The following is a 27623-nucleotide window of genomic DNA, read 5'->3' on the forward strand; positions in this document are numbered from 1 at the left end:
GCCATTTGTGGTGCAGATGTGACCATTAACCCTTGTTGGTTGAAGGCTTGGCACTGAACCCCTATAAACACCTCTTTTCCATCTGCAGGTGCCGGGCTCAGCGGCAGGCAGGTACACAGGACCCAGGCCGTATTCAACCATACAGAAGACTACATCCTGCTCCCAGACGAAAGGACAATCAGCTTGTGTTGCTGGGATTCCCGGACGTCCGAGCGCCGCAACCTCCTCTCCTTAGGGCACAATAACATTGTCCGCTGCATCGTCCACTCTCCCACTAACCCCGGATTCATGACCTGCAGCGACGACTTCCGAGCCCGGTTCTGGTACCGCAGGTCAACCACAGACTAATAAAAAAAAAAAAAAGCTCAACTAATGGTAAGGTAGAAGTGATGCTGGAGCGCCCCCGATGTGATATCTCCAGCACGCACCTGCCCGGGCTTTATCTTAGGAATGCATTTTATTATGGTCTCTGCCAGCCACAATCCCTGACAACCCACAAGGAGAGGTGCATGGGATGTCAGCCATCCGTCATCATGACCTGCGCTATTGTTAGTGCGCACCCGTCCATGATGGGTCGTCTCTCACCTTGCCGTAGTCCTGTCTTATTGTATATTGCTGGAACATGTCATCCCCTTATGATCGGGGGATTTCTGACCTATGGGCCCCCACTAATCCAAATACAGCAATACTGTGCAGGGTGTAACTGAAGCCTCGTGGGTGGTAGAGGGCGACATGCCAGCATAGTCATAATGGTGACATCACTGTATGGCAGGAGCTAAGTCCAGATCCTGGCTCTTGGTTTTTTTTTCTTCAATGGAAATACATTTTGCAATTTATATCTTTTGTGATTCCTGGAATTCATTGCTTTATCCATCACACTTACAAAAAAAAATATCTGATTTGCTGCGGCTGATTTTCTGATATGGTCTACTCCCTAGCTTAAGTTCCTACAATGAGTTTTTTTTATTTATATTTTTTGCGTGTTTTTTTTCGATGCGCAATAGAAAACACAGCGTTTTTCAGATCCAGCAGAATTGGATGTAATTTCTAGAAATGTTATTCCCACTGTGCTGCTGAAAAAAAAATCACGCAGCACCAAATACTCATCGGGCAACGCAGCCTTTTCCAGTGCAAACCTAATCGAGACCATCATCAAATGCATCAAGTTAATCACAATGGCTGGTCCTGGATGATAAACTGCCCGGTCTAAAGTCAGCCCTCCTATTCATTGGTTTCCTTTGCTCCTATATGTAATCCAACTTTTGGTGCAATTTTGGTCACACCCCCTTGTAATCGAACCATGCCCCTATAACGATACACATATGCAGGGAGCTTAGTAAATCTGCCCTGCTGTGCTGAGTGCGGGGTCTGATGCCTCGAGTCCTGCACTTGGCTGGCAGGTGTTCTTTAAATTGTAATGAGGGGGTTATCTGGGACAAAACAATTCATGACCTATCTGCAAATCCCTGGTGTTTGTATGTACGAGTCCAGCAGGCGGTCCTACTCAGGAGTCCAGTGGGCGGTCCTATCAGTGGTGGGCGGTCTTCCTAATATTCATTCACTAGGAATAATTCCAATCGCAATTTTAGCAACATGCGGTAATATAATCCGCTCCACAGCCAAACAAGTTCTTCAATTTTTATATAGGCCTCATTCGTTTATGTCATTTTAGTATATTCAATATATTCACCACCTAACATGCCCTTAGTATAAATATTCACTGTCCTTTATAGCCCCTGAGTATTTGGATCAGAAAAGGCACGTCTGAGATATTTTGGAGATATATTTGTAATCATCTTCCCCGTATGGCTGCGCATGCAGAGATGGCTGTGAATAGTTGGGTAGGACCGCCCACCGGACTCACAAGATTAAGACTGCCCAATGGACTCGTATGCATAGAAACAGATTTCAATGAGTCAGACGTTACACTTCCTACAAACCTACATATTATTGTCCTGTATATCGTGCTGTCCACAGATCAGACTGCACGTACAGCGGGACGGGTTCCCTTTAAGTAGGACATGAGGTGCGGTACTTCTTCGTGACCACTAAGTCACCAATAATACCTGACCGCCCCTAACTCCAGTTTTGCTGCTCCGTAGGGTCGATATAACACCTGGCAGACGTCCAGCATCTTGGCCATCGGATGGGTCTTTTCCCTTGTGGCAGGATCATATAAATTCTACACTTTTTTTTTTTTTTTTTAAATAATAAATGGATTACACTGCCCCTCTGTGTTGTGGTCATTGTGTCGCCGCCCTGCTGGATGTCACACTGGGTAGGTAATCTGCAGCTTGGTGTATATTGGCTGGGACAGCGTCAGATAGGAAGCATGCAGAACTGGGCACACAGGCTGGTAATAATGGAGTCCTAATCTCATCCTCTGGCCTCACTACATCTCCTACATTGTGAAAAGGGAGGAGCAGTGTCCTTACTGGCAGGATAACAACACTCTGTCTGCTCTGGTTAACAAGTGTGAGATGTGACACCCTGGTGCTGGCCTTGGGTACCTCAGGGCAGTTGTCACTTTCCATCCCGCCTGCTCCATTTAGAATCTTATAACCAGTACATTACTCATCAGTAGAGGGCGACGATGAGCTCCTCCCATAGTGATAGATACCCAGTGCTCCCTCCTGAGATCTGATGGATGAGGCATCAGAATGAAATAACCGAGTGTAGGAAAACCTACTATATACAGTGCCTACAAGTAGTATTCAACCCCCTGCAGATTTAACAGGTTTAATAAGATGCAAATAAGTTAGAGACTTCAAACAAGAGCAGGATTTATTAACAGATGCATAAATCTTACAAACCAAAAAATTTTGTTGCTCAGTTAAATTTTTATAAATTTTAAACATAAAAGTGTGGGTCAATTATTATTCAACCCCTAGGTTTAATATTTTGTGGAATAACCTTTGTTTGCAATTACAGCTAATAATCGTCTTTTATAAGACCTGCTCAGGCCGGCACAGGTCTCTGGAGTTGTCTTGGCCCACTCCTCCATGCAGATCTTCTCCAAGTTATCTAGGTTCTTTGGGTGTCTCATGTGGACTTTAATCTTGAGCTCCTTCCACAAGTTTTCAATTGGGTTAAGGTCAGGAGACTGACTAGGCCACTGCAACACCTTGATTTTTTGCCTCTTGAACCAGGCCTTTGTTTTCTTGGCTGTGTGCTTTGGGTCGTTGTCTTGTTGGAAGATGAAATGACGACCCATCTTAAGATCCTTGAGTTCTTGGCCAAAATCTCCAGGTAGGCCGTGCTATCCATCTTCCCATGCATGCGGACCAGATGGCCAGGCCCCTTGGCTGAGAAACAGCCCCACAGCATTATGCTGCCACCACCATGCTTGACTGTAGGGATGGTATTCTTGGGGTCGTATGCAGTGCCATCCAGTCTCCAAACGTCACGTGTGTGGTTGGCACCAAAGATCTCGATCTTGGTCTCATCAGACCAGAGAACCTTGAACCAGTCAGCCTCAGAGTCCTCCAAGTGATCATGAGCAAACTGTAGACGAGCCTTGACATGACGCTTTGAAAGTAAAGGTACCTTACGGGGGGCGTGTCCTAGCTGGCCATGTGAGTGGAAGCAGGGAAGAGTGCTCCTGCTGCCATAAGGACAAAAATCCTGCTTTAACCCCGATTTTCGGGTAAACTCACCTAAATCCGGCTGGCTGAAGGTCCGGAGAGTGCAGCGGTGCGGAGCAGCAGGTCCGGAGTCGGCAGCGATGACCAGAAGGCGGCAGAAAGACACTGGCACCAGCGATGCAGGAGCCGGCCAAGATGGTGCCGATGCTAGGGAGGACGCCGAGAAGGAGAACGCCGCATGTCAGCGGCGCATGGAGGTGGCCGCAAAGCTGCAGCAGTATGCCAGAGTGGAGGCTGCTGAGGAGGCAGAACCAGGATCTGGAGCTGGAGCTGACCAGGAGGAGGAGGAAGCAAGCACAGCCGAGCAGCATGAGGTACAGAGGGGGAAGGAGAGAGGCAGCATGGCTGGGGCTAGTGGGGGACCTGAAGCCATATCACAGGGAGAGGAGCCGACTCTTAGAGATATTATCACACTGATCTCTTCATGTCAGCAATCCCTGAACTCCTTGGCCCAGCAGATGCAGGAAGTTAAAGGGGACACGGCACAGATTAATGCGGCTCTGCAGAAAATGGACAAACGTATAGGAGTGGTGGAGGGGAGGGTGAGCACGGCAGAAGATCACATAGTTAAGCTACAAAAAGCTGAAAAGAAGTTCGCCCAAGCAATAGCCGAGCTCGCTGCTAAAAATGAGGATCTGGAAAATAGATCCAGAAGAAATAATATACGTATAGTGGGGCTGCCTGAAAAGACTGAGGGGAGAAATCCCACTGAGTTTGTGGAGAACTGGCTGTTGGAGAAGATTGGGAACACAGTGTTAAGAAAAGTCTTTGCTGTTGAACGTGCTCATAGGGTCCCGCCGCAGCCCCCTGCCCCAGGAGCAAATCCCCGTACCATGCTTGCTAAAATACTCAATTACAGAGACAGAGACATTATCCTTAGAAAGGCTAGAGAGATGGAGGATCTGACGGCTGGAGGTCAGAAAATCGCCATTTATCCGGATTATTCAGCTGCAGTTCAGAAGCAGTGGATGAAGTTTACTGGAGTCAAGCGGCGACTGAGGGAGCTGGGAGTGCAGTACTCAGTGATGTTTCCCGCCAAGCTGAGACTGGTGGCTTTTAATAAGACCCACTTTTTCTTGACACCGGAGGACGCTACCCAGTGGCTTGATACTCATGAGAAAAAACTTAAGGGAATGGGCGACTGACATTTCGGTGAGATCCAGTTGGGATTTGTTTTCTCTGTCGATGGAGGAGAGTTCTGCGCTCGTTAGCAATGGTTAAAGAGTTGAGCAACTGTTGGGGGTTTTGCTGGGCCATATTGAAGGAATGGCCGGAGGGGACAGTACCAACTACTAAGTACGGGGGAGGAGGGTTATGCTGGGTACTGTGAACTGGTTTGGTACTTTTTCTATATGTTAATATTAGTTGAAATGTTAAGATACAATAAAGTGAAAGTTGGGGGGGAAATTGTGATTGCTATGGCAGCGGGACACGAATGGAGAGGGTTAAGTAAGGGAGAGTGTTCGCAGTGGAGCCCCACTCTTGATGAGAGGAAGAATGCGTTATATTGGGGGGCTTAGGGGGGCAAGTTGGGAGGGGGCAGGGGGGGTGGGAGGGTCTGGGGCAGCTCATACTTGGGAAATTGGATACTTTAAGAAATGATGAGCCACATGATGGGAGATTGTATTAAAACATTGAGTTGGAATGTGAGAGGTCTGGCAGATAAAACACGGTGGGCGGCAAGTCTGCAGTATGTCCGAGAACAGAAAGTCTCAATGATATGCCTGCTGGAGACACATTTAGTGCGGGAGAGGGTGAACATATTGAATAGGCGCTGGATACAGAGGGCGTATCATTCTACTTTCTCAACGTATTCTAGGGGTGTGTCTGTGTTAATACCTGCGGGGGTGCAGTATGAGGAGGTAATGGTAAAAGAGGATGTCGATGGTCAGTATGTGGTGGTGAAATGTAAAATGAATGGAGTATTGGTATGTATAGTGGCAATGTATATTCCGCCCCCATACTCAAGCAAGAAGATAAGAGAGGTACTGGAGAGGGTAGAGCGCTGGGGACCGTTACCATTACTAATTATCGGCGACCTTAATAATATATGTGATGACTTTTGGGATAAGAACAAAAACCCCCAGAATAGGACGGCGGGACATATCACTACGTTTGGGACTTATGTCGGGGAAGTGGGCATGGTTGATTTATGGAGAGTTAGGCATATCGGGGAAAGGGCGTATTCATGCTACTCACCAGCTCATGGTACGCTGTCTAGGATTGATCTGGCACTGGGTAACCGATTACTAGATACGATGGTAAGGGACGTGAGATATTTACCTAGGGCTCTCTCAGACCATAGTCCAGTTGAAGTGGAATTTCGATCAGTGGGGACACGGAACGGGAGCAGAAGGGAGTGGAAAATTCACCCTAATTGGCTACACAGTATAGACTTGGAGAAGATTAAGAAGGAATTGGTGGAATTTTTTGAGATAAATGAGGGTAGCGTAGATGTGCTTACTGTGTGGGAAACCATGAAAGCGTACTTGAGAGGGCTGTTGTTTAGGGATATTAGCAGGTGTAAGCGGAAATCGAGAGAGGCAGAGAGGCTGGCGATAGATGGGCTGAGGGTGGCTGAAGATAAGATGGTAATAATGGGTACTTTGGAGGCTGGGAGGAGGTTAAAGGCAGCTCAAAGCCAGCTAGAGGCGGTCTTGCTGATTAAGGTTGAAAGGAAGAGGGAATTCATGAATTTGGCCTATTACCAGGAGGGTGAATCAGTGGGTCATTTGCTGTCGCTGGTGGCATCTGCCCAGAGAAATACTTCCTTTGTTCACTCTTTGGTGACTGGGAGTGGTGTTGCTGTTTCTGAGACTTCAGAGATTTTGGAGACTTTTGCAGATTTTTACGCAGACTTATACTCCTCTCGGGTAGATGGGTCAATGGAGGACACGGTGGTGTTCCTTGAGGAGTTGGAGCTCCCGAGGCTGAGTGACACAGCTAGGGAGGATTTGGAGGCTCCCATTACGGAGGAGGAACTGGGACGGGCATTGCAGTCGATGGCTAATGGGAAGGCGCCTGGCGTAGACGGATTTCCTGCCGAAATTTATAAAAGCTTGGGGGAAGTGTTGATCCCTAAATTGAAGGCGGTCTTGGAAGAGGCTACGAATGGTGGAAGGCTACCGGCATCTATGCGGGAGGCCACAATAGTGGTGATTCCAAAGGAGGGGAAAGACCCGACACAGCCGGATTCATATCGGCCAATTTCTTTGCTTACTATCGACGTTAAACTCCTGGCTAAGGTGTTGGCGATGAGGTTGACAAGTGTTATTTCTGGCCTGATACACTCAGACCAGTCTGGCTTTATGCCTGATAGGTCAACTGCGATTAATCTACGAAGGCTGTATATGAACTTGCAACTCAAAGCCGATAATTGTGGCCAGAGAGTTATTGCATCTTTAGACGCTCACAAGGTGTTCGATAGTGTGGAGTGGGGGTATCTCTGGCAGGTGTTGCGAATAATGGGGTTTGGACCGCAGTTCATATCATGGATTCAATTAATGTACTCGATGCCGATGGCCAGGGTTAGGGTAAACGGGGAGTTGTCACGGACCATACAATTGGCTAGAGGGACGAGACAGGGGTGTCCGCTTTCCCCCCTTTTGTTTGCTCTGGCGGTGGAACCACTGGCCGCTACGCTTCGACAGTCTGATGAGATGACGGGGTTTAAATATGGGGTGATTGAAGAAAGGGTGGCGTTGTATGCGGATGATATTTTGTTGTTTCTGGCTGACCCGGTTGCATCCTTGGAGGGAGCCATTGGGATTATTGAACGATTCGGATCAGTGTCGGGACTTAGGATAAATTGGAGTAAGTCTATCTTGTTTAAGGTGGACGATGTGGATGGGGAGCCATTGGAGGACGGGCGACTGGAGGTGACGAGTAAATTTAAGTACCTGGGAATATGGGTATCTATGCCGGTCACTGACTATATACATGAGAATCTGACTCCAATCTTGGGTGCCCTCAAGGCAAAAGCGGATGCATGGCTTAAGCTACATTTGTCTGTGGTAGGCAGGGTGAATCTTATCAAAATGATTCTGATGCCGAAAATATTGTATATTCTTCACAATGCGCCGGTTTGGATACCACGTGGGAAATTTAGACAGATCAACTCTCTGTTTAGGAATCTGATTTGGGGGAGGCAGCATCCGCGTATCAAACTGGAGACACTTCAGCGACCCAAGGATGATGGGGTCTGGCATTGCCTAACCCTGAGTTGTACTTTCTTGCAGCCCAGAGTCAGCATTTAAGGGGCTGGGCGCATGAAGGGTCATCTGGGGCAGTACAGCGGTTGATGGAGGTGGTGACAAAAAGAAGGCCAGTGGTGCAATGTTTGGAGGATGGATCCTTGGAGAGTTTGGGGAAGCTATATCCGACTTTGCTGTTGATACGCAAGCTGTGGAGTAGATTGAGGCACATACGTGGGATCACGGACTTGACTAGATACTCGCCGCTATGGCATAATAACAATCTGAAAGAATTTGAGACATTGGGGGTACTGATAGAGTGGTTGGGCAAAGGGATTCAGTATGTGTATCAAATAATTGAACAAGGTGAACTGAAATCATTTTCCCAATTGCAGGCGGAATTTGGTCTTGGGTCTGCAGGGGAGTATCAATATTTGCGGATGAGGCATGCCTTTGGAGCTCAGAGTAGGAACGGAGGTATTAGGATTCAAAGGGATATAGTACTGGAGTATGTGTGTAATGATGGGACGACTGGAGGAGTCATATCCACTCTGTACAGGGATCTGTTGCACACTTTTCTATTGGGGTTTCCAATAATGGCAAGAGCTAAATGGGAAAGGGATTTGGGCCCAATAGATAACGAGACTTGGGAGTCGGTGTTGGAATGGATCCCAAGACTGTCGCTGAGTGAACCGTATAGACTGTCACAGCTCTATGTGATACACAGAGTTTATAGGTCTCCGATGGTGCTATATAAGGCAGGATTGCGTAATGACTCTGAATGTCCGAGGTGTAAGTCTACGGATGCAGACATTTTCCATATGATGTGGACATGTCCGAGGTTGGCTGCCTTCTGGGTGGTAGTTTTGAGTCGTATGGAAGGTGCGTATGGATGCACGGTGCCAAAGGATCCAGTTGTCTGTTTGTTGGGATGCGTGGATGAGATTGGAGTGGATAAACACCTAAAGATAGCTATAGCCAGATTGTTGTATATGGCTAGGAAGGTGATAGCTAGAAACTGGATTAGGGAAGAGCCACCGTCAAGAGGAGAGTTCCTCCAGTATGTGAAACAGGGCCTGACACTAGAAAAAGGGATTTATAAGAAGAAAGGGAAAACTGAAACGTTCAATAAAATGTGGTCTCCATGGATTGCTATGGGATAGTAATGTGAAGTGTGGCTTATACGAATGGTTGAGGGATTAGATACTCTATTGTTTTAATGATGGTAGTAATTAACAAGATGAGCTGCTTTGTGGGGTGGGGGTGGGGGGCTTTGGGATCGAAGGGGGAGGGGGGGGGAAATACTCTATACTGAAAATGTAAATGTAACATGTTAATTGCCTTGTTATTCTTAATAAAAATGTATTTGAATAAAAAAAAAAAAAAAAAGGTACCTTACGGGCTCGTCTGGAACGGAGACCATTGCGGTGGAGTACGTTACTTATGGTATTGACTGAAACCAATGTCCCCACTGCCATGAGATCTTCCTGGAGCTCCTTCCTTGTTGTCCTTGGGTTAGCCTTGACTCTTCGGACAAGCCTGGCCTCGGCACGGGAGGAAACTTTCAAAGGCTGTCCAGGCCGTGGAAGGCTAACAGTAGTTCCATAAGCCTTCCACTTCCAGATGATGCTCCCAACAGTGGAGACAGGTAGGCCCAACTCCTTGGAAAGGGTTTTGTACCCCTTGCCAGCCTTGTGACCCTCCACGATCTTGTCTCTGATGGCCTTGGAATGCTCCTTTGTCTTTCCCATGTTGACCATGTATGAGTGCTGTTCACAAGTTTGGGGAGGGTCTTAAATAGAAAAGGCTGGAAAAAGAGATAATTAATCCAAACATGTGAAGCTCATTGTTCTTTGTGCCTGAACTACTTCTTAATACTTTAGGGGAACCAAACAGAATTCTGGTGGGTTGAGGGGTTGAATAATAAATGACCCTCTGAAAAGACTTTTCACAATTTAAAAAAAACAAAAACAAAGAAATAACATTCTTTTTTGCTGCAGTGCATTTCACACTTCCAGGCTGATCTACAGTGCAAATGTCACAATGCCAAGTTAATTCCAAATGTGTAAACCTGCTAAATCTGCAGGGGGTTGAATACTACTTGTAGGCACTGTACTATCTTTGTGCCACGTGACTTGCGAACCATACCCCCATCGTTGGTATGGAAATTAAACATGGGTGGATTTGCCCTTGACTGTGGGTGATGCCGCAGCGTCCACCATTGCGGGTAGGTCCAGGAATTGGCCGTCAGTCAGGAAGTTGAACATATCCGCTGGTGTCAGCTGCGTGCTTCTCTTTCCTCTTTTTTGCTTTTGTCATTTATTTTATTTTTAGAGAACCACAACATAAGCGAACATCTTGGGGAGGGGGGCAGGAAGTCTGCGCACAGAAGCACTTGTCACATCATAGTAACACATAGTAACATAGTTAGTAGGGCCGAAAAAAGACATTTGTCCATCCAGTTCAGGTTCAGCCTATTTTCCATCATAATAAATCCCCAGATCTACGTCCTTCTACAGAACCTAATAATTGTATGATACAATATTGTTCTGCTCCAGGAAGACATCCAGGCCTCTCTTGAACCCCTCGACTGAGTTCGCCATCACCACCTCCTTAGGCAAGCAAAAGCCTCCTCGCGGCGATTCAGTTTAGTGGTTTGTTTCACGGTAATCTAAAACGGACTGGTTGCTATGGATGTGAGCAGGTACTTGGATGCAGTGACACAAACGCGCAGAGCAGGGGCTAACTATGGTTTAATGGTTCAACAGGGATGTGCTCCTCGCAGGGAGATAAAAGGGGAGGCAGGGTAAACCGTAGAACTGCAGTCTTTGGATAACAGCTTCACTTATGGTGGCTCCGCGGCCTGTCACTCGCTGAAGGTTCCGTGGGTAGCAGGATGCTGGCGGCGGTCGGTGTGTTGTCTGCTGGCGTCTTCGCCCAGCCCATGGTCCTGCTTCTGGAGGCAGCAGGCGGTCTCCAGTTTTGCCCGCTGAGTCCCTAGTCCATATAGCTGCAGAGCAAAAGGATCAAGATGTCGCATGGGCAGCTCTCATCACCTGAATGGCTGCGCTGCAATGCTCTCGCGCCTCTCTGGGTGTCAGCCGACTCTAGATGTCTACTGCGATGCTCTGTCTCGTGGGTGTTCCCCTGCTCACCCGCCGGTATGGGTGAGGCTCTCACGCCGCGGCCTGTCGCTCCCCTCATAGCGGCTGCGGCCTGCACCTGTCTTATGTTCTGGCGGGAAGCCCTTCTCTGTTCCTGCGCAGCACCTTTTTGCTTACTGGCCTTGGCCTCTTCACCAAGGTTACCGGCCCGCTCCGGCTACAATTGCATTCCCTCCAGCAACAGGAGGTGCGGCCCCAGCAGTTCCGGACCCGCAGCTCGGTCTTCCTCCTTACACTCCCGCCCTCCATGAACTCGCCATTCCATCAGACGTTCACATTCTTCCATTGCAATAATTCATTGCAAAATAAATTGGTCTTGTTAATAACCGAGTGGGAGGTACTCTGCCTGTCGTTCGCTCTGACCGGCGTAATTCAGGTTGACTGATAGGAGGCGAGAGAATAGTTTGGTCCGATGAACCTGCCATCTTTCACTTCAGGCCCAGACCCTTCCCTGGGGCCGGTGAATTATTCAATCCTACGGCTGCGGCAAGTGTCTCTTCATCATCACAGTCAAGAACCGTTGGGAGTGGGTGCTTCGGTGATGTCCGGCACTCGCCTTCTGCACATTCAGGCTGGACTATCGGCATCGGCCTGTCCGCACTGACACGGCCTGTCATGCAATGCGGGGTCCTCTCATCCATCTCACCACATGGACACGCTGTCTGACAATCCCATGTTAAAGCCATAGCAACCAGATTGTCAGGCATTTCCACTGAGAGCTGGGCTGGCTAAAGGAAAAGGTCCCTCAGCAGCAGTCATGTCAGCACCCAGCCCAAGCGGCATTATCGAAAACATTTAGGTAGACGTAGAATCTTCAAACTATGGTCACCATGTATGATCTATGTAGACTACATGTATGGACAGTCTGGGGTAGACGACCCTTTATCGAGTCTAGACTAACCAGCTGGTCACAGGTGAGTCTAAGTACAACATCTCCATGGAGCTTGTATGTTCTCACCATGTTCCCTTCAAGTAATTCAGTCCCTTCACACAAAACCTGTAGGACATCATGGTGGTGTTGCCTTATCCTCTACAACACGGTATAACTGTTTTTGGTGCATGTCCCAGTCCAGGAGATATTTAGATTCTCACACACTCTAAATTTTGATTCCTCATCGTCAGCATTCTGCCAGTATAATAGGTTCTGGAACTTCCTTTTCTTCACTTCCCAGCATGCATTGTATTTTACCATTCCCAAACTGGAAATGTTATATCTGTAATGCCTGTATCCAGTGTGACAGGAGAGCAGGAGCAAAGACTTCCAGTAATCCGTCTTCTGCATCTTTTGCTGTTAGTAATGGATTACACTTGGCTACAGGCAGTGGTCCGCAAGTTACACAGAAGGGAGGTGCTGAGACGTGGTCATTAGTGGAGTAAGACAGCGTAAGTGATAGGCAGATTGCCCAATAATCAGCATTTTATGAGTCCAAGTAGTGCAAGAGCTTAGGAGCCCAGAGCCCCGATTCATTAACATTGAAGCTTCGTACCCCAGTCATGATGACAGGCGTGCAAGAAGAAGAGGCGCCAAATTAATTAAGAGGTGCGCATCACTAAATGAATTTAGCACATCTTACCAGTGGCTTGTGCCTTACCAGAAATGTTACCCCAGTTGGGGATCAGAGTAATATCTCTGAAGTAAGAGACGCCAGCACTATTGATGAACTTGGCCAGCGGGCGTAGCTACACCCCGGCTCCTGATCCTTTCCGCTCATTATGGCGAAGCTGCCTGAAACTGTCTAAATGCAAACATTTTGTGACTTTTTCAAAGTGTTTAATTTTTGCTTTTTAGGCAAAAAAAGGATTTGATAAATCGAAGGCCAAAGTGTTTTCAGTCTCTGCCTAGCTAGGGTGACAAGCTGCAGCTTCTACTGAGCAGCATGAGATATCAACAGGGAGGAGGAACCCTGAGGGGTAGATGGTCAGTTTGTTTTAGTAGAGGTTGAGTTTAAACTTGATAAATCCACATCCGAATGGTTGAATAAACCTTTGTGAAATAAGTACACCAGCCCTCTGTCACCGTGAAATGGTAAAATTCGGCCATCTTTATAGATCAGTGGCGGCTGTGGCCTCTACTTTTAGGATCACACGTGCGTTTGACGTGCCCGTCACCAGTAGATGATAAATGTTATGGACTTTTTATTGAAAAACATCCCCCCACATTGTGGACCAGAGGTCTAGAGGCGCGCTTACAACCCAAATTACAAGGCCACCATTGACCACAGCTTGGCTTGCAAGGCTCCTCACCCCTAGAGCAGTGTTTCTCAACTTGGTCCTCAAGACCCCACAACAGGTCATGTTTTCAGGATTTCCTTAGTATTGCATAGGCGATGGAATTAATGCTTTAGCAGGTGATGAAATTATCACCTGTGCAATACTAAGGAAATCCTGAAAACATGACCTGTTGTGGGGTCTTAAGGACTGGAGTTGAGAAACACTGCCCTAGAGGAATCCTCGGGACCTTCCTATGTTCACACCTCTATGGATCACACTTGGGTCTCTAGTCTTCATCGTAGACTGAGGTGATCTTAAAAATCTAGAGCGACTTCCAAAGAACATGAAAACAGAACCTCGTCTTCTCTAAAACTGAAGCTGAAAAGGTGAAGAAATATTCCTGGGTGTGAGCGAGAACCTGAGCTTACCACAGCAGATGAGCAAGACTGTGTTCTTGGAAAATGTTGCAGCCCTACCTTCCTGAGTGAGAAGTTTAACTTTTTTTTTAATTTTCTGTATAAATATTTTTGTAATATTCTGGTTGGTATTTTACGCTTTTTTTTCCTTGCCTTCTTATCAGTGCTTGCACAGACCATTCCACCTTGCCAGAAACTTCCTGGACTGTGTGTCAGCCAGATGTGCTGCAGCTGAGCGTGTGGTGACTGTGCAGAGCAAGCAGAGCCAGCGAGCAATCAGCAGCAAGAGGGGACGCTGGCACGACTGTCCAGGCATAGAGGTCCAGGGCCTCTCCAAAAAGGTAAGTCCAAGAACCAGGGACTGTGGACTATAGGATGGGAGCTGGGGAGAGGGGGATATGGATACAGAATGTCCGCAGCCATATTTCATATGGACTCCCTGGCATAAGATTCATCTTCTATGTAGAAGAAAACGAAAAAGCAAATAGTCTCATGGTCACCGGCCCAATCACATAGAGCCCCAAGATAAATGTGGCAGTGACTCATCAGTTCTGTCCCAGAACCTTCTCAGAAAGGTTTATTTTCCTAATTTATTGGAGTGATCTATTTCATCTTTTTTGCAACAGTTGGATTCTGTTTGATGCCGTATACCCAAAGTTTCATCTTCTGGTGCTTTCCTATTGGTTATCTATCTTTATCGGATCCAGCTATCTGTCTGCCTGTTTATCAATCTATTGTATCTTACTGTCTATCGATTAATCTATCTTTAATCCAGAAAGAGGGCAGCACTGTAAAAATGATTAAGTAAAAAAAAAAAGCAGATGCATTCATGACTTTCAGCAGCAATTATACTATCTATCTATCTATCTATCTATCTATCTATCTATCTATCTCATATCTATCTCATATCTATCTATCTATCTATTCTCTCATATCTATCTATCTATCATCTATTCTATCTCATATCTATCTATCTCATCTATTCTCATATCTATCTATCTATCATCTATTCTATCTCATATCTATCTATCTCATCTATTCTATCTCATATCTATCTATCTATCTATCTATCTATCTATCTCATATCTATCTATCTATCTATCTCATATCTATCTATTCTCTCATATCTATCTATCATCTATTCTATCTCATATCTATCTCATATCTATCTCATATCTATCTCATATCTATTCTATCTCATATCTATTCTATCTCATCTATTCTATCTCATATCTATCTATCTCATCTATTCTATCTCATATCCATCTATCTCATCTATTCTATCTCATATCTATCTATCTCATCTATTCTATCTCATATCTATCTATCTCATCTATTCTATCTCATATCTATCTATCTCATCTATTCTATCTCATATCTATCTATCTCATCTATTCTATCTCATATCTATCTATCTCATCTATTCTATCTCATATCCATCTATCTCATCTATTCTATCTCATATCCATCTATCTCATCTATTCTATCTCATATCTATCTATCTCATCTATTCTATCTCATATCTATCTATCTCATCTATTCTATCTCATATCCATCTATCTCATCTATTCTATCTCATATCCATCTATCTCATCTATTCTATCTCATATCTATCTCATCTATTCTATCTCATCTATTCTATCTCATATCTATCTATCTCATCTATTCTATCTCATATCTATCTATCTCATCTATTCTATCTCTCATATCTATCTATCTATCTATCTATCTACCTATCTCATATCTATCTATCTATCTATCTATCTATCTATCTATCTATCTACCTATCTCATATCTATCTATCTATATCTATCTATCTATCTATCTATCTATCTTTGAGCAGCTAGAACCTTGATGGCAGGCTAGAGTGGCTATAGGGTAAAGTGTATAAGGTGATGCTGGCAGGTTGTACATGGCCGGCATTACTATGTATATTATATAGGGTATGCTCCGTTACACACATTGTACCATGTAACTAGTGACTTGGAGCATCAAGTGTTACTCTCCCTCTAGTGAAGGCCGAGATCAGATTTGTGGTAACTGCGGCAATAAACGACCTACGGAAACATGACCACCTCTGTTCATAGTCTATACCACCCTGAAACCCTGATGTCTGCCGCCTATAGAGACTGATATCACCCACACATCTATCGAAAACTCTCTGAAGACTCTCCCAATTTCAGTCAGACTGCCGCTTTCATTTAACAAGAGCTGTTCAATCTCTTAAAAGGGTTGTCTGGGGAAACAGCAAGAGTTCCCCAGGGGCTTGTGGCTGTAAAAATAAACCAATAATCACCTACTGTTACCCACCTTGACCCAGCAGAGGCCGCACCATGGCAATGTGATGGGAAGGGGAGAGATGTCAGCGTTTCAGCAGCAGCAGGACCGCTGCCTCGTGTGATTGGCTGCAGTGGTCCTGTGGCTGGAGTAACGCATTTTTGATTGGTTTTCTGATCCTGTCTGTCAGCCAGTTACCCAGCTACAGCCATTCTGCTGCTGCTTGATTGCTGGCGTTCGCTCTTGCTGGGTCAGTGCAGAGCGGCCTGGATCCAGGTGGGTGCCAGTAGGTACCACGCCCGTCAAACATGGTAGGAGCACGGACCCCCATGCACAGATTGGCCGCAGATAGAACAAGGTGTGTCATCCTCTGCTAAGCCTAAATAGCTCATAACTGCATTCACCCAACCTGTAGACATGTTCTCACCATGCTGAAATGGCTGCTAACAGGAAGTAATAGATGGCGCTCAACTACACTGGAAACGCAAAGAATACATTCTGCAGTAACCGCCCCTTTAAATGTCATCTACTTCTTGGTTGGTTGTCACCTCTTCTCTTTCTCATCGTGGTGTGCCACATACCCATGTGGACACTTCTGGCTGCTCTCCTGAACTTGTCGTCTGTGGTTTATTACTCGCAGACTTCACTCCATGTGGCGGAGATAGAAAGCAGCATTATATTCCCCACATCGCCACATCCCCCAAATCCCATTACTTCTTGGTCGGAGCTTTCATCTAACACAAATCAGTGCGAGGCCGACAAGCAAAAATGTCCAAATACAGAAAGTCTGGGCACACGTCCCAAGAATATCTCCAGCACAACCATCGGGAGGTCCAGTGCCCCCACTAGGAAACACACAGTAGCGGAGAAGGCCATCATCCAGGAAAATACAAAACTATCTATTAAAGGCATCATCACAACCTCTAGAGAGGTCCCATGAGATTAAACCTGCAATACATTGTGTCCCATCTGTAGTTCTTGCAGCACATGTGTAATGTACGACAGGTCTATCGAGAGGAGGATCAGACCAGAAAAATTGCCCTACAGGGTCATGGAAATTTGTTTCCTAAACTACACAATATCTTTAACCTGGATGCACCGAATGGCCTCATACATTTCAAGAACTACACCAGAAATTTCAACTGCCTGTTCCAATCTGTAGAGCAACATTATAGTATTGTTGTACATAGAGGGCAGTATTATAATAGTTACATTCTTATGCTTAGGGGGCAGTATTATAGTAGTTATATTCTTGTACACAGGGGCAGTATTATAGTAGTTATATTCTTGTACACAGGGGCAGTATTATAGTAGTTATATTCTTGTACACAGGGGCAGTATTATAGTAGTTATATTCTTGTACACAGGGGCAGTATTATAGTAGTTATATTCTTGTACATAGGGGCAGTATTATAGTAGTTATGTTCTTGTACATAGCGGCAGCATTATAGTAGTTATATTCTTGTACATAGGGGGCAGTATTATAGTAGTTATATTCTTGTACACAGCGGAAGTATTATAGTAGTTATATTCTTGTACACAGCGGCAGTATTATAGTAGTTATATTCTTGTACATGGGGGCAGTATTATAGTAGTTATATTCTTGTACACAGGGGCAGTATTATAGTAGTTATATTCTTGTACATAGGGGCAGTATTATAGTAGTTATATACTTATACATATGAGCAGTATTATAGTAGTTATATTCTTGTACATAGGGGGCAGTATTATAGTAGTTATATTCTTGTACATAGGAGCAGTATTATAGTAGTTATATTCTTGTACATAGGAGCAGAATTATAGTAGTTATATTCTTGTACACAGGGGCAGTATTATAGTAGTTATATTCTTGTACATAGGGGCAGTATTATAGTAGTTATATACTTATACATAGGAGCAGTATTATAGTAGTTATATTCTTGCACATAGGGGCAGTATTATAGTAGCTATACTATTGTACATAGGGGCAGTATTATAGTAGTTATATTCTTGTACATAGGAGGCAGTATTATAGTAGTTATATTCTTGTACATAGGGGCAGTATTATAGTAGTTATATTCTTGTACATAGGGAGCAGTATTATAGTAGTTACATTCATATGCATAGGGGCAGTATTAGGGTATGTGTCCACATTCAGGATTGCATCAGGATTTGGTCAGGAATTTATGCCGGTAAAATCCTGACCAAATCTGCACCTGAGGTCACTGGCAGGTCACCTGCGTTGTCCTTGCGTTGTTTCTGCAATGTAAGGACATGCTGCATTCTTAAAAGACGCGCCGCATGTGCGTTTTTGCGGGTCTGCCGCATGCGTCTTTTAATGCATAGTGGAGACAGGATTTCATGAAATCCCCTTCACTATGCTGTAACATCTGGACGCTGTGTTTTTGCGTCAAAGGTCCACTTCTGTCTGTCTGTCTGTCACGGAAATCCCGCATTGCGGATTGGTCGCGGCCGGCTGGGTACAGTTCGGCCGCGAATTGGCCCCTCCCTACTCCCCTCCAGTCAGTACCCATATAGCGTTTTAGCAGTCCGTTAAACGGACTGTGGTGTTACACCGCGGCATAATGCGGTGTAACGCAGTCCGTTAACGCTGCCATTAACCCTGTAAGTGTGACCAACTTTTTACTATTGATGCTGCCTATGCAGCATCAATAGTAAATACATACAATGTTAAAAATAATAATTAAAAAAATCATTATGTTCTCACCTTCTGGCGTTCGTGGCAGCCTTTCCCGCTCCTCACGACGCTCCGGTCCCAAGAATGCATTGTGGCAACGACCCGTGATGATGTAGCGGTCTCTCGAGACCGCTACATAATCACGCGGTATTGCCGCAAGGCATTCTTGGGAAAGGAGCATCGCTAAAGACCTAGGCTGGATCCGGGGGCCACCGGAAGGTGAGTATATAACTATTTTTTATTTTAATTCTTTTTTTAACAGGGATATGGTGCCCACATTGCTATATACTACGTGGGCTGTGTTATATACTACGTGAGCTGTGTTATATACTACGTGGGCTGTGTTATATACTACGTGGGCTGTGTTATATACTACGTCGCTGTGTTCTACACTCTGTGGGCTGTGCTATATACTACGTGGCTGTGCTATATACTACATGGGCTGTGCTATATACTGCGTGGGCTGTGTTACTGTGCTATATACTACATGGGCTGTGTTATATACTGCGTGGGCTGTGTTATATACTGTGTGGGCTGTGCTATTTACTGCGTGAGCTGTGCTATATACTACGTGGGCTGTGTTATATACTGCGGGCTGTGCTATATACTACGTGGCTGTGTTATATATTACATAGCTGTGCTATATACTACATGCCTGTGCAATATACTACGTGTCTGTGCTATATACTCCGTGGCTGTGTTATATACTATATGAATAATCAGGATCACTTTGCACTCAATACAAGTAGGTGCTTAGGAGGAAAAAAATAAAGTCAATAGAATAGAACAACCTCCAGCACACATAAAAAAGGTGAGAAAAGTCTTGTCTTCAATTCACAATGATGCAATTTTATTCATTAATTCTGGGGGTTCACAGCCATGAAACAAAGTATAATGAGAGATTTTCCCAACGTTTCGACCGTAAAAAGGTCTTTATCAAGGGTACAATCTTTAGTGGTGAACAAGATAAGAAACGGCCTCCCTCTGCTCGGGGAGGCCGTTTCTTATCTTGTTCACCACTAAAGATTGTACCCTTGATAAAGACCTTTTTACGGTTGAAACGTTGGGAAAATCTCTCATTATACTTTGTTTCATGGCTGTGAACCCCCAGAATTAATGAATAAAATTGCATCATTGTGAATTGAAGACAAGACTTTTCTCACCTTTTTTATGTGTGCTGGAGGTTGTTCTATTCTATTGTGTTATATACTACATAGCTGTGCTATATACTACGTTATATGCTACGTGGGCTGTGAGACTCTTTCGCCCAGGGCCCTTAAAAACCTGGAGCTGGCCCTGGCTTCACTGATTGTTCGCGGCCGGCCGGGCGCGACCAATCAGCGACAGACGCAGTCCGGCCGCGAATTGGCGTGGGATTTGAACCACGCTTCGCTAATTGGTTGTGCCTGGCTGGACGAACCCTGTGTATTCATTGCATTATTCTCAAATCTTCATGAATAAACTACATATGGTACATATTCTAGAATACCCGATGCGTTAGAATCGGGCCACCATCTAGTAGTACTTATATTCTTGTACATAGGGGGCAGTATTATAGTAGTTATATTCTTGTACATAGGGCAGTATTATAGTAGTTATATTCTTGTACATAGGGGACAGTGTTATACTAGTTATATTCTTGTACATAGGGAGCAGTATTATAGTAGTTATAGTCTTTTCATAGAGGACAGAATTATAGTATTTGTATTTCCCCTATATTAGTTACGTCTCAGGTATAAGCAACGATTCTACCTTGGCAACTTGTATTGTGGTTTTAAAGTAGGAGTTTCTGAAAGTAACAAAATAGCACAAAATGTAACAAGAGGAAATGTCTGTATATACCATAGCGTGTAGGGTACACCACATACTGGGTGTGTATATACACAAAAATCTTCAATAGAAGAGGTAATATTTACTTAGAGGCAGAATTGCATTAAAATATAGTGGATGCAACATCGATTAACATCTGTAATGGTTTATTGCTGTACACTATTGATTTCTGATAAACTAAGTAGGATATACAGGTTCTTCTCACAAAATTATAATATCATCAAAAAGTTAATTTCAGTTCTTCAATACAAAAAGTTAATCTCGTATATTATATAGAGTCATTACAAACAGAGTGATCTATTTCAAGTGTTTATTTCTGTTAATGTTGATGATTATGGCTTGCAGCCAGTGAAAACCCAAAAGTCATTATCTCAGCAAATTAGAATAATTAACAAAAAACACCTGCAATGGCTTCCTAAGTGTTTAAAAAGGTCCCTTAGTCTGTTTCAGTAGGTTCCACAATCATGGGGAAGACTGCTGACCTGACAGATGTCCACAAGGCAGTCATTGACACAGTCCACAAGGAGGGTAAGCCACAAAAGGTCATTGCTAAAGAAGCTGGCTATTCACAGAGTGCTGTATCCAAGCATATTAATGGAAAGTTGAGTGGAAGGAAAAAGTGTGGTAGAAAAAACACAAGCAACCAGGACAACCGCAGCCTTGAAAGGATTGTTAAGAAAAGGCCACTCAAAAATTGGGGGGAGATTGACAAGGAGAGGACTGCTGCTGGAGTCATTGCTTTAAGAGCCACCACACACAGACGTATCCAGGACATGGGCTACAAGTGTCGCATTCTTGTGTCAAGCCACTCATGACCAGTAGACAATGCCAGAAGCGTCTTACCTGGGACAAGGAGAAAAAGAACTGGACTGTTGCTCAGAGGTCCAAGGTGTTGTTTTCAGATGAAAGTAAATTTTGCATTTCATTTGGAGATCAAGGTCCCAGAGTTTGGAGGAAGAGTGGAGAGGCCACAATCCAAGCTGCTTGAGGCCTAGTGTGAAGTTTCCACAATCAGTGATGGTTTGGGAGCCATGTCATCTGCTGGTGTAGGTCCACTGTGTTTTATCAAGACCAAAGTCAGCGCAGCCGTCTACCAGGAAATATTAGAGCACTTCATGCTTCCCTCTGCTGACAAAATGTTTGGAGATTTAAATGTCATTCTCCAGCAGGACTTGGCACCTGTCCACAATGCCAAAAGTACTGTTGTTTAAAAACAACAGTACCACTGTGATTGGCCAGCAAACTCACCTGACCTTAACCCCATAGAGAATCTATGGGGTATTGTCAAGAGGAAGATGAGAGACACCAGACCCAACAATGCAGACAAGCTGAAGGCTGCTATCAAAGCTACCTGGGCTTCCATAACACCTCAGCAGTGCCACAGGCTGATCGCATCCATGCCACGCCGCACTGATGCAGTAATTGATGCCAAAGGAGCCCCGACCCCAAGTACTGAGTGCATTTACTGAACATACATTTCAGTGGGCCAACATATAGGATTTTAATAGCATTTTTCAAGCTGATGTTACAAAGTATTCCAATTTACTGAGATAATGACTTTGGGTTTCATTGGCTGTAAGCCATAATCATCAACATTAACAGAAATAAACACTTGAAATAGATCACTCTGTGATGACTCTATATAATGAGTTTCACTTTTTGTCTTGAAGAGCTGAAATAAATTAACTATTTGATGATATTCTAATTTTGTGAGAAGCGCCTGTAACTACTATAATACTGCCCCTATGTACAAGAATATAACTACTATAATACTGCTCCTATGTACAAGAATATATCTACTATAATACTGCCCCTATGTACAAGAATATAACTACTATAATACTGCCCCTATGTACAAGAATATATCAACTATAATACTGCTTCTATGTACAAGAATATAACTACAATACTGCCTCCTATGTACAAGAATATAACTACTATAATACTGCCCCTATGTACAAGAATATAACTACTATAATACTGCCCCTATGTACAAGAATAGATCAACTATAATACTGCTTCTATGTACAAGAATATAACTACAATACTGCCTCCTATGTACAAGAATATAACTACTATAATACTGCCCCCTGTATACAAGAATATAACTACTATAATACTGCCCCCTATGTACAAGAATATAACTACTATAATACTGCCCCTATGTACAAGAATATATCTATTATAATACTGCCCCTATGTACAAGAATATAACTACAATACTGCCTCCTATGTACAAGAATATAACTACTATAATACTGCCCCTATGTACAAGAATATATCTATTATAATACTGCCCCTATGTACAAGAATATAACTACAATACTGCCTCCTATGTACAAGAATATAACTATTCCTAAATATTAGGACCATGAACTAATATTTGGCTCCCCATCCTGACCCCTTCTGTGCTGTCCCAGTGTCGTTTTAGTTAGGTCTGTAAACTGGACCTGCTGTCTCTGATCCTGACCTGGCTCTGCTCACACAGCTAGTGTGGTTGTGAACGTGTATCAGCCTGGGTAAACCTATCAACAGCACAGCGCCATAAATCTCTCCCTTCTAGTTCACAATGTATCGGTATATGTAGGCGCTATCAGGCAAACATCACCTGCATGTGGTTTGTGTCTGGTATCACAGCTTGCCTTCTTGAAGTGAATTAACTTGAACTGCAATACCATACACAACCTGTGAACAGGTGTGGCGCTTTTTATTGATGAAAAATAGCTATCTATCTTAATTCTAGGGCAGAATGAGACTCCCAGAAGCTGGAGCTAAAATCTTAGGGAAGTAATTAAAGGGAAGAGTGGCAGAAAGTCTCTTTATGATTCAGTGTTGGATCTCCGCTTCATGAGTGAGTATGATGTGGAATCAGCATTCACCAGAGCTTCCTATGAATCTATTTTTCAGTTTTCCTTTGAAGGAGGAAACCCCCAAGTGACATCACTAAAACCCCCTTTATGTTAGTGTCCTTCCAAGATGATACATTGTGGCTAGCATGTCACCACGTACCAGATTGACTTTGTGGTTGGTGCTTCTTACACATTTTATCCCAGGACCCTTTCTACGGATTACATCCTTTGCAGCCAAACCCCAATGTATCGAACCTACCCATATCCGACAATTATTGCAATTTTTTATGCAATTCAGGAAAAAAAAATGATTCATACAATATGCCTGATCTGTATGGGTAAGAATCAGACATTTTTAGTACCAAGGACAAAACGACCATTGTGCCATCCTGGAAAGGAGATACCAGTCCATTTGTTCCATTTTTGTAAATTCGGTCAGAGTGAAAAAGGAGCGCCAGGCCTGAGCTTTCATTTCTGTAAAACCCCATAAGGCAGAGAGTAGAATCTTAGGGCAAGCCAAAAATCAACTAAACTGCTTTCTATAATGCCACCAAGACACTGAAGGGGCGCCAGAGACAACCAACTGACCATGGGACCAGTCAGAGGGTTTATGTCAAATACGTTTTCTTTTTTTTTTTCTTTTTAAAAAAAAAGTCTGTGGGGCAGAAGACCAAGTATGTGCACGTGTTTTCAATGGGGAGAGAAGAACAAGTCATGTTTGGTGGCAGCTTATACGTCCAAAATGATGGGATAGGTTGAAATCCAACAAGTCAAAACTTATTTACCCTTATATATTTTAGATGGTTTTTTTTTTTAGCTTTAGTGTTAGGGTACCGTCTCACAGTGGCACTTTGGTCGCTACAACGGCACGATCCGTGACGCTCCAGCGTCGCTCCAGCGTCGTAGACTGCGGTCACACTTCGCAATGCACGGCGCTGGAGCGATAATTTCATGACGTTTTTTCGATGTAGAATCAGCAGAGGAGGTGGAGAATATCGTGCATACCTTTGTTACACGATGCGATCATGCCGCCACAGCGGGACACTTGACGATGAAAGAAAGTTTCAAACGATCTGCTACGACGTACGATTCTCAGCGGGGTGCCTGATCGCAGGAGCGTGTCAGACACAGCGAGATCGTAAGTATATCGCTGGAACGTCACGGATCGTGCCGTCGTAGCGACCAAAGTGCCACTGTGAGACGGTACCTTTACACACCTGTCCTGGGCTCCGCTTCTTTCCCCTAGTTCCATTGCCCTCTGCTGTGCTCCTTGTCAGGTTTTGTAAATTGCCCGGCGTTGATCAATGACATCTCCCTAGACCTATTTAAGGTCCATTGACACATACACACACCTGTGTCTTATGATTGAGACTCTAGACCTCTGTTTGGTGTGCTTGACCTTCGGTGCATACTGCGCTTTACTTACTTCCATCCCTACTTGGTTCCACTTCATCCATCCTCCTGCTCCTGAAATTCCTGTGTGTGTCTGGTCCTCACTGCCCATGTATCTTCGAGCTTGTCTGGGTCTGTGCGCCCACCCAGACCTGAGGCTTGGAGGATCCACTTCGCCTAGTGAGTCCAACATTTAGTCAGATGTTTCCTCAGACCACCTATAAGTGTTATCCACTTAGCCACCAAGCAGAATAAACTGGGCATCAACAAAAGGCAGAATAGTGTACAGGGGTCAGAGCCTCCAGTAAGCAGAGTGCTGAGGTGTCTACATTGGCACATGAGGTGTTAGAGTGTGACCCCCTGGGAGATAGGTTCAGTGTCCACACCCTTCTTATGGGCTGACTTCACCCAGACTTGCCTCAGGTCCTCACAACCCTGGCTGTCCTCAGCTGTAAAGTGATGTCCTAATTCCCAGCAGCATATAATTTCAGGTCTGTGGTTAAACAATTCAGAAATTGCCTTGATGTGAGAAGCTGCTGTGTGGACCGGAGAGGAGCACTGAGGTAAATAGTCAAGAAATTGTGTTTTAGAAGTTGGTAGATTAAGGCAAAACATACACAAACCGTAATGTCATAATTCAGGTTCTGTGATAACAAGTTTGTTAAGCGGTCTTCATAAAGGGATCCCTGGCTAGAATCACGAGTTGCTTGTCTTTTTTTTTCACTGCAAGAATCTATTCATTTTAATGGATACCAACAGTTTTCAGGAGTAGGGATGAGCTGACCAGTTGAGGTTCGGGCTCTGGTAGCCGACCGAACTTTAGTCTATTTTTCTTGCTCTTTTTTACAGGAATCTCTACTCAGGATCTGTGGTTCATCTCAACAGGTCTGGTCAGAAAATATAGGTACTGCAAGACCTCCTAGTGGTCTTTTCTTATAAACCCACCTGTGACGTGAGTCACTATAGTAATAATAAGTCCCAAAAGTGGAGAGAAAGACTAAAATAACAGATAGTAATATAATACTACTTACTGGATAAGTAAAGAGAGTTCAAAAGATCAGAGGTCAGGTCCAGAAAATGGTGCAGTACAACAAGGGGAGGGGGGGAAGTAGTTGGAGATGAAATCCAATTCACCAGAAAGGCAATATAGTTTACAGGGAGCAGGCAAAAGAGAAGTCAGGTCACAAGCAAAGAGTCTAAGTCCAGGAAGGGAATAAAGTCAGGCCGGGTCAGGCACAGAACAGAGGGAACAGACTTATACAGGCAGCAGCAAGTGTACGATTGACACTGGATGGAGGAGCTAGCATGCTTAAGTAGAAGACTAATCAAGGGAAGTGAACACAGGTGATTGCAGCCCAGACCCAGCACAATCAAAATAGACTGACAGCCTCCACACAATAGTAACATAGCAGACAATGACAGTGCGTAGATCATGACACCACACCTATAATTTCCATGGACACCAACAGCCCTCTAGAGCTGTGGTTCATCTCACTTTCTGACCAGATCTGTTATGGGTGGTTGAGGTCCTTCTGGTGGTCCCTTTCTATATTCCACCCTTATAATTTCCATGTACACTAGCAGCCCTCCAGACCAGAGAGCAGCAATGCGATGAACACTCTATAAAGCAAGTTATAATCACACCGTTGTTAACTTTTAAAGGGGTCTTCAGGTATTAGAAACTCCTATTTAGCAATGTGTTTTTGAGGTTGAATGTGCGGTTATCAGGGCTACCATAGAAGGGCACCAGTGGGCATCACAACCCGGATGGGTTCAGACCGTCCGCTGCTATGTCCTTCAGTTCTCATTACCCATCCCTTTACTGTTGATCATTATCCCATTGACCAGTGCTAAAAAAAAAGCTGAGGACTGCAGACTTCCTAGATAAGCCTCCCTCTCAATTCTCTCCAGGGCTGATGAGGGGTCAGTCATGTACCCACCCTGCTCCTCTGGAGGCCTGGTCTATTTACTTAGTATTTCTTTTCTCCCCATACCAGGAATTCTTGTATCCTCCAGCAGAAGCAGTGCCTCCTTATCTCCTTATTCATGTAATCATACATTACATGAAAGCTCCTGCTCAGAGGCAGCAATCTGCACAGATAAGGAGTCAGCCTCCTGGAATGAAATGCGTGGGGCGCAACCAAGTCAATCTGATACATAGTTATGTGACAGCCGCCCGCAATCCATCAAGTTCTGCTGATGGCAGAGGGAAAATGGGCATCCAGACCGAGCGCGCGTGCATATGTATATTTGAGGAGGGTTTATTATTTTACACACAAAGAATACATGTCAAGCTGAGATACAGTAATAGATGGGTGTATCACGCATGATTTGATTACGGTAGATATACTGATCTTCTACTTTGTCACACTAGGTACACCAATTCCTGATAGTATCACATATGAGTGGATTAGGCTACGTTCACATTTGCGGTGCGTCGGGCGCAATCGCGGCGACGCATGTGTCATGCGCCCCTATATTTAACATGGGGGCGCATGGACATGCGTTTTGTTGTGTTTTGTGACGCATGCGTCTTTTTTGGCGCAAGCGTCAGGGCGCAGAGGACGCAGCAAGTTGCATTTTTTTTGCGTCTAAAATCGGCCAAAAATGGATGCATGCGTCACAAAACAATGCGTTTTTGCATGCGTTTTGCATGCGTTGCGTCGCCGACGCAACACACAACAACGCAAATGTGAACGTAGCCTTAGAGACACTAGAAAAATGCTCCTGGAGAAAAGAGCGCAATAGGGTCTTATCCGGGATACAATTGATTAGATAGATCAGATTCTACTCCCCAATTTGAGCTGAAGGAAAGGCTCATAGATATATCCTGCTGCAGCAGATCCACCGGACCACGCGTGACCAACAGTGGTAAAAAAAGGGAGTAAAACATGGATTCAATCTGCGCTGCTGAATAACTCAAGGTCCAAATATGTATCCATTAGATCGTGGATTTATTCAACGCGCTTC

General features: G+C 44.5%; 2 protein-coding genes across 3 annotated transcripts in view; both read left to right on the forward strand.

The window, feature by feature from the left end:
* CSTF1 (cleavage stimulation factor subunit 1) overlaps nt 1-2229 on the forward strand; it is a 27336-nt gene extending 25107 nt beyond the window's left edge. For both annotated transcript variants that reach the window (XM_069750935.1, XM_069750936.1), the window contains exon 6: nt 89-2229. In XM_069750935.1, coding sequence (XP_069607036.1) covers nt 89-348 — 260 coding nt within the window. In that variant the 3' untranslated portion in view covers nt 349-2229. The remainder of the gene's footprint in view (nt 1-88) is intronic.
* An 11629-nt stretch (nt 2230-13858) lies between these two features.
* Nucleotides 13859-27623, forward strand: part of CASS4 (Cas scaffold protein family member 4) — a 107414-nt gene continuing 93649 nt past the window's right edge. Inside the window, exon 1 of the mRNA XM_069750938.1 lies at nt 13859-13969. The gene's annotated coding sequence lies outside the window, so the exon portion shown is untranslated. The remainder of the gene's footprint in view (nt 13970-27623) is intronic.

Source organism: Ranitomeya imitator, chromosome 2 (assembly GCF_032444005.1).
Source record: "Ranitomeya imitator isolate aRanImi1 chromosome 2, aRanImi1.pri, whole genome shotgun sequence".
NCBI lineage: Eukaryota > Metazoa > Chordata > Amphibia > Anura > Dendrobatidae > Ranitomeya > Ranitomeya imitator.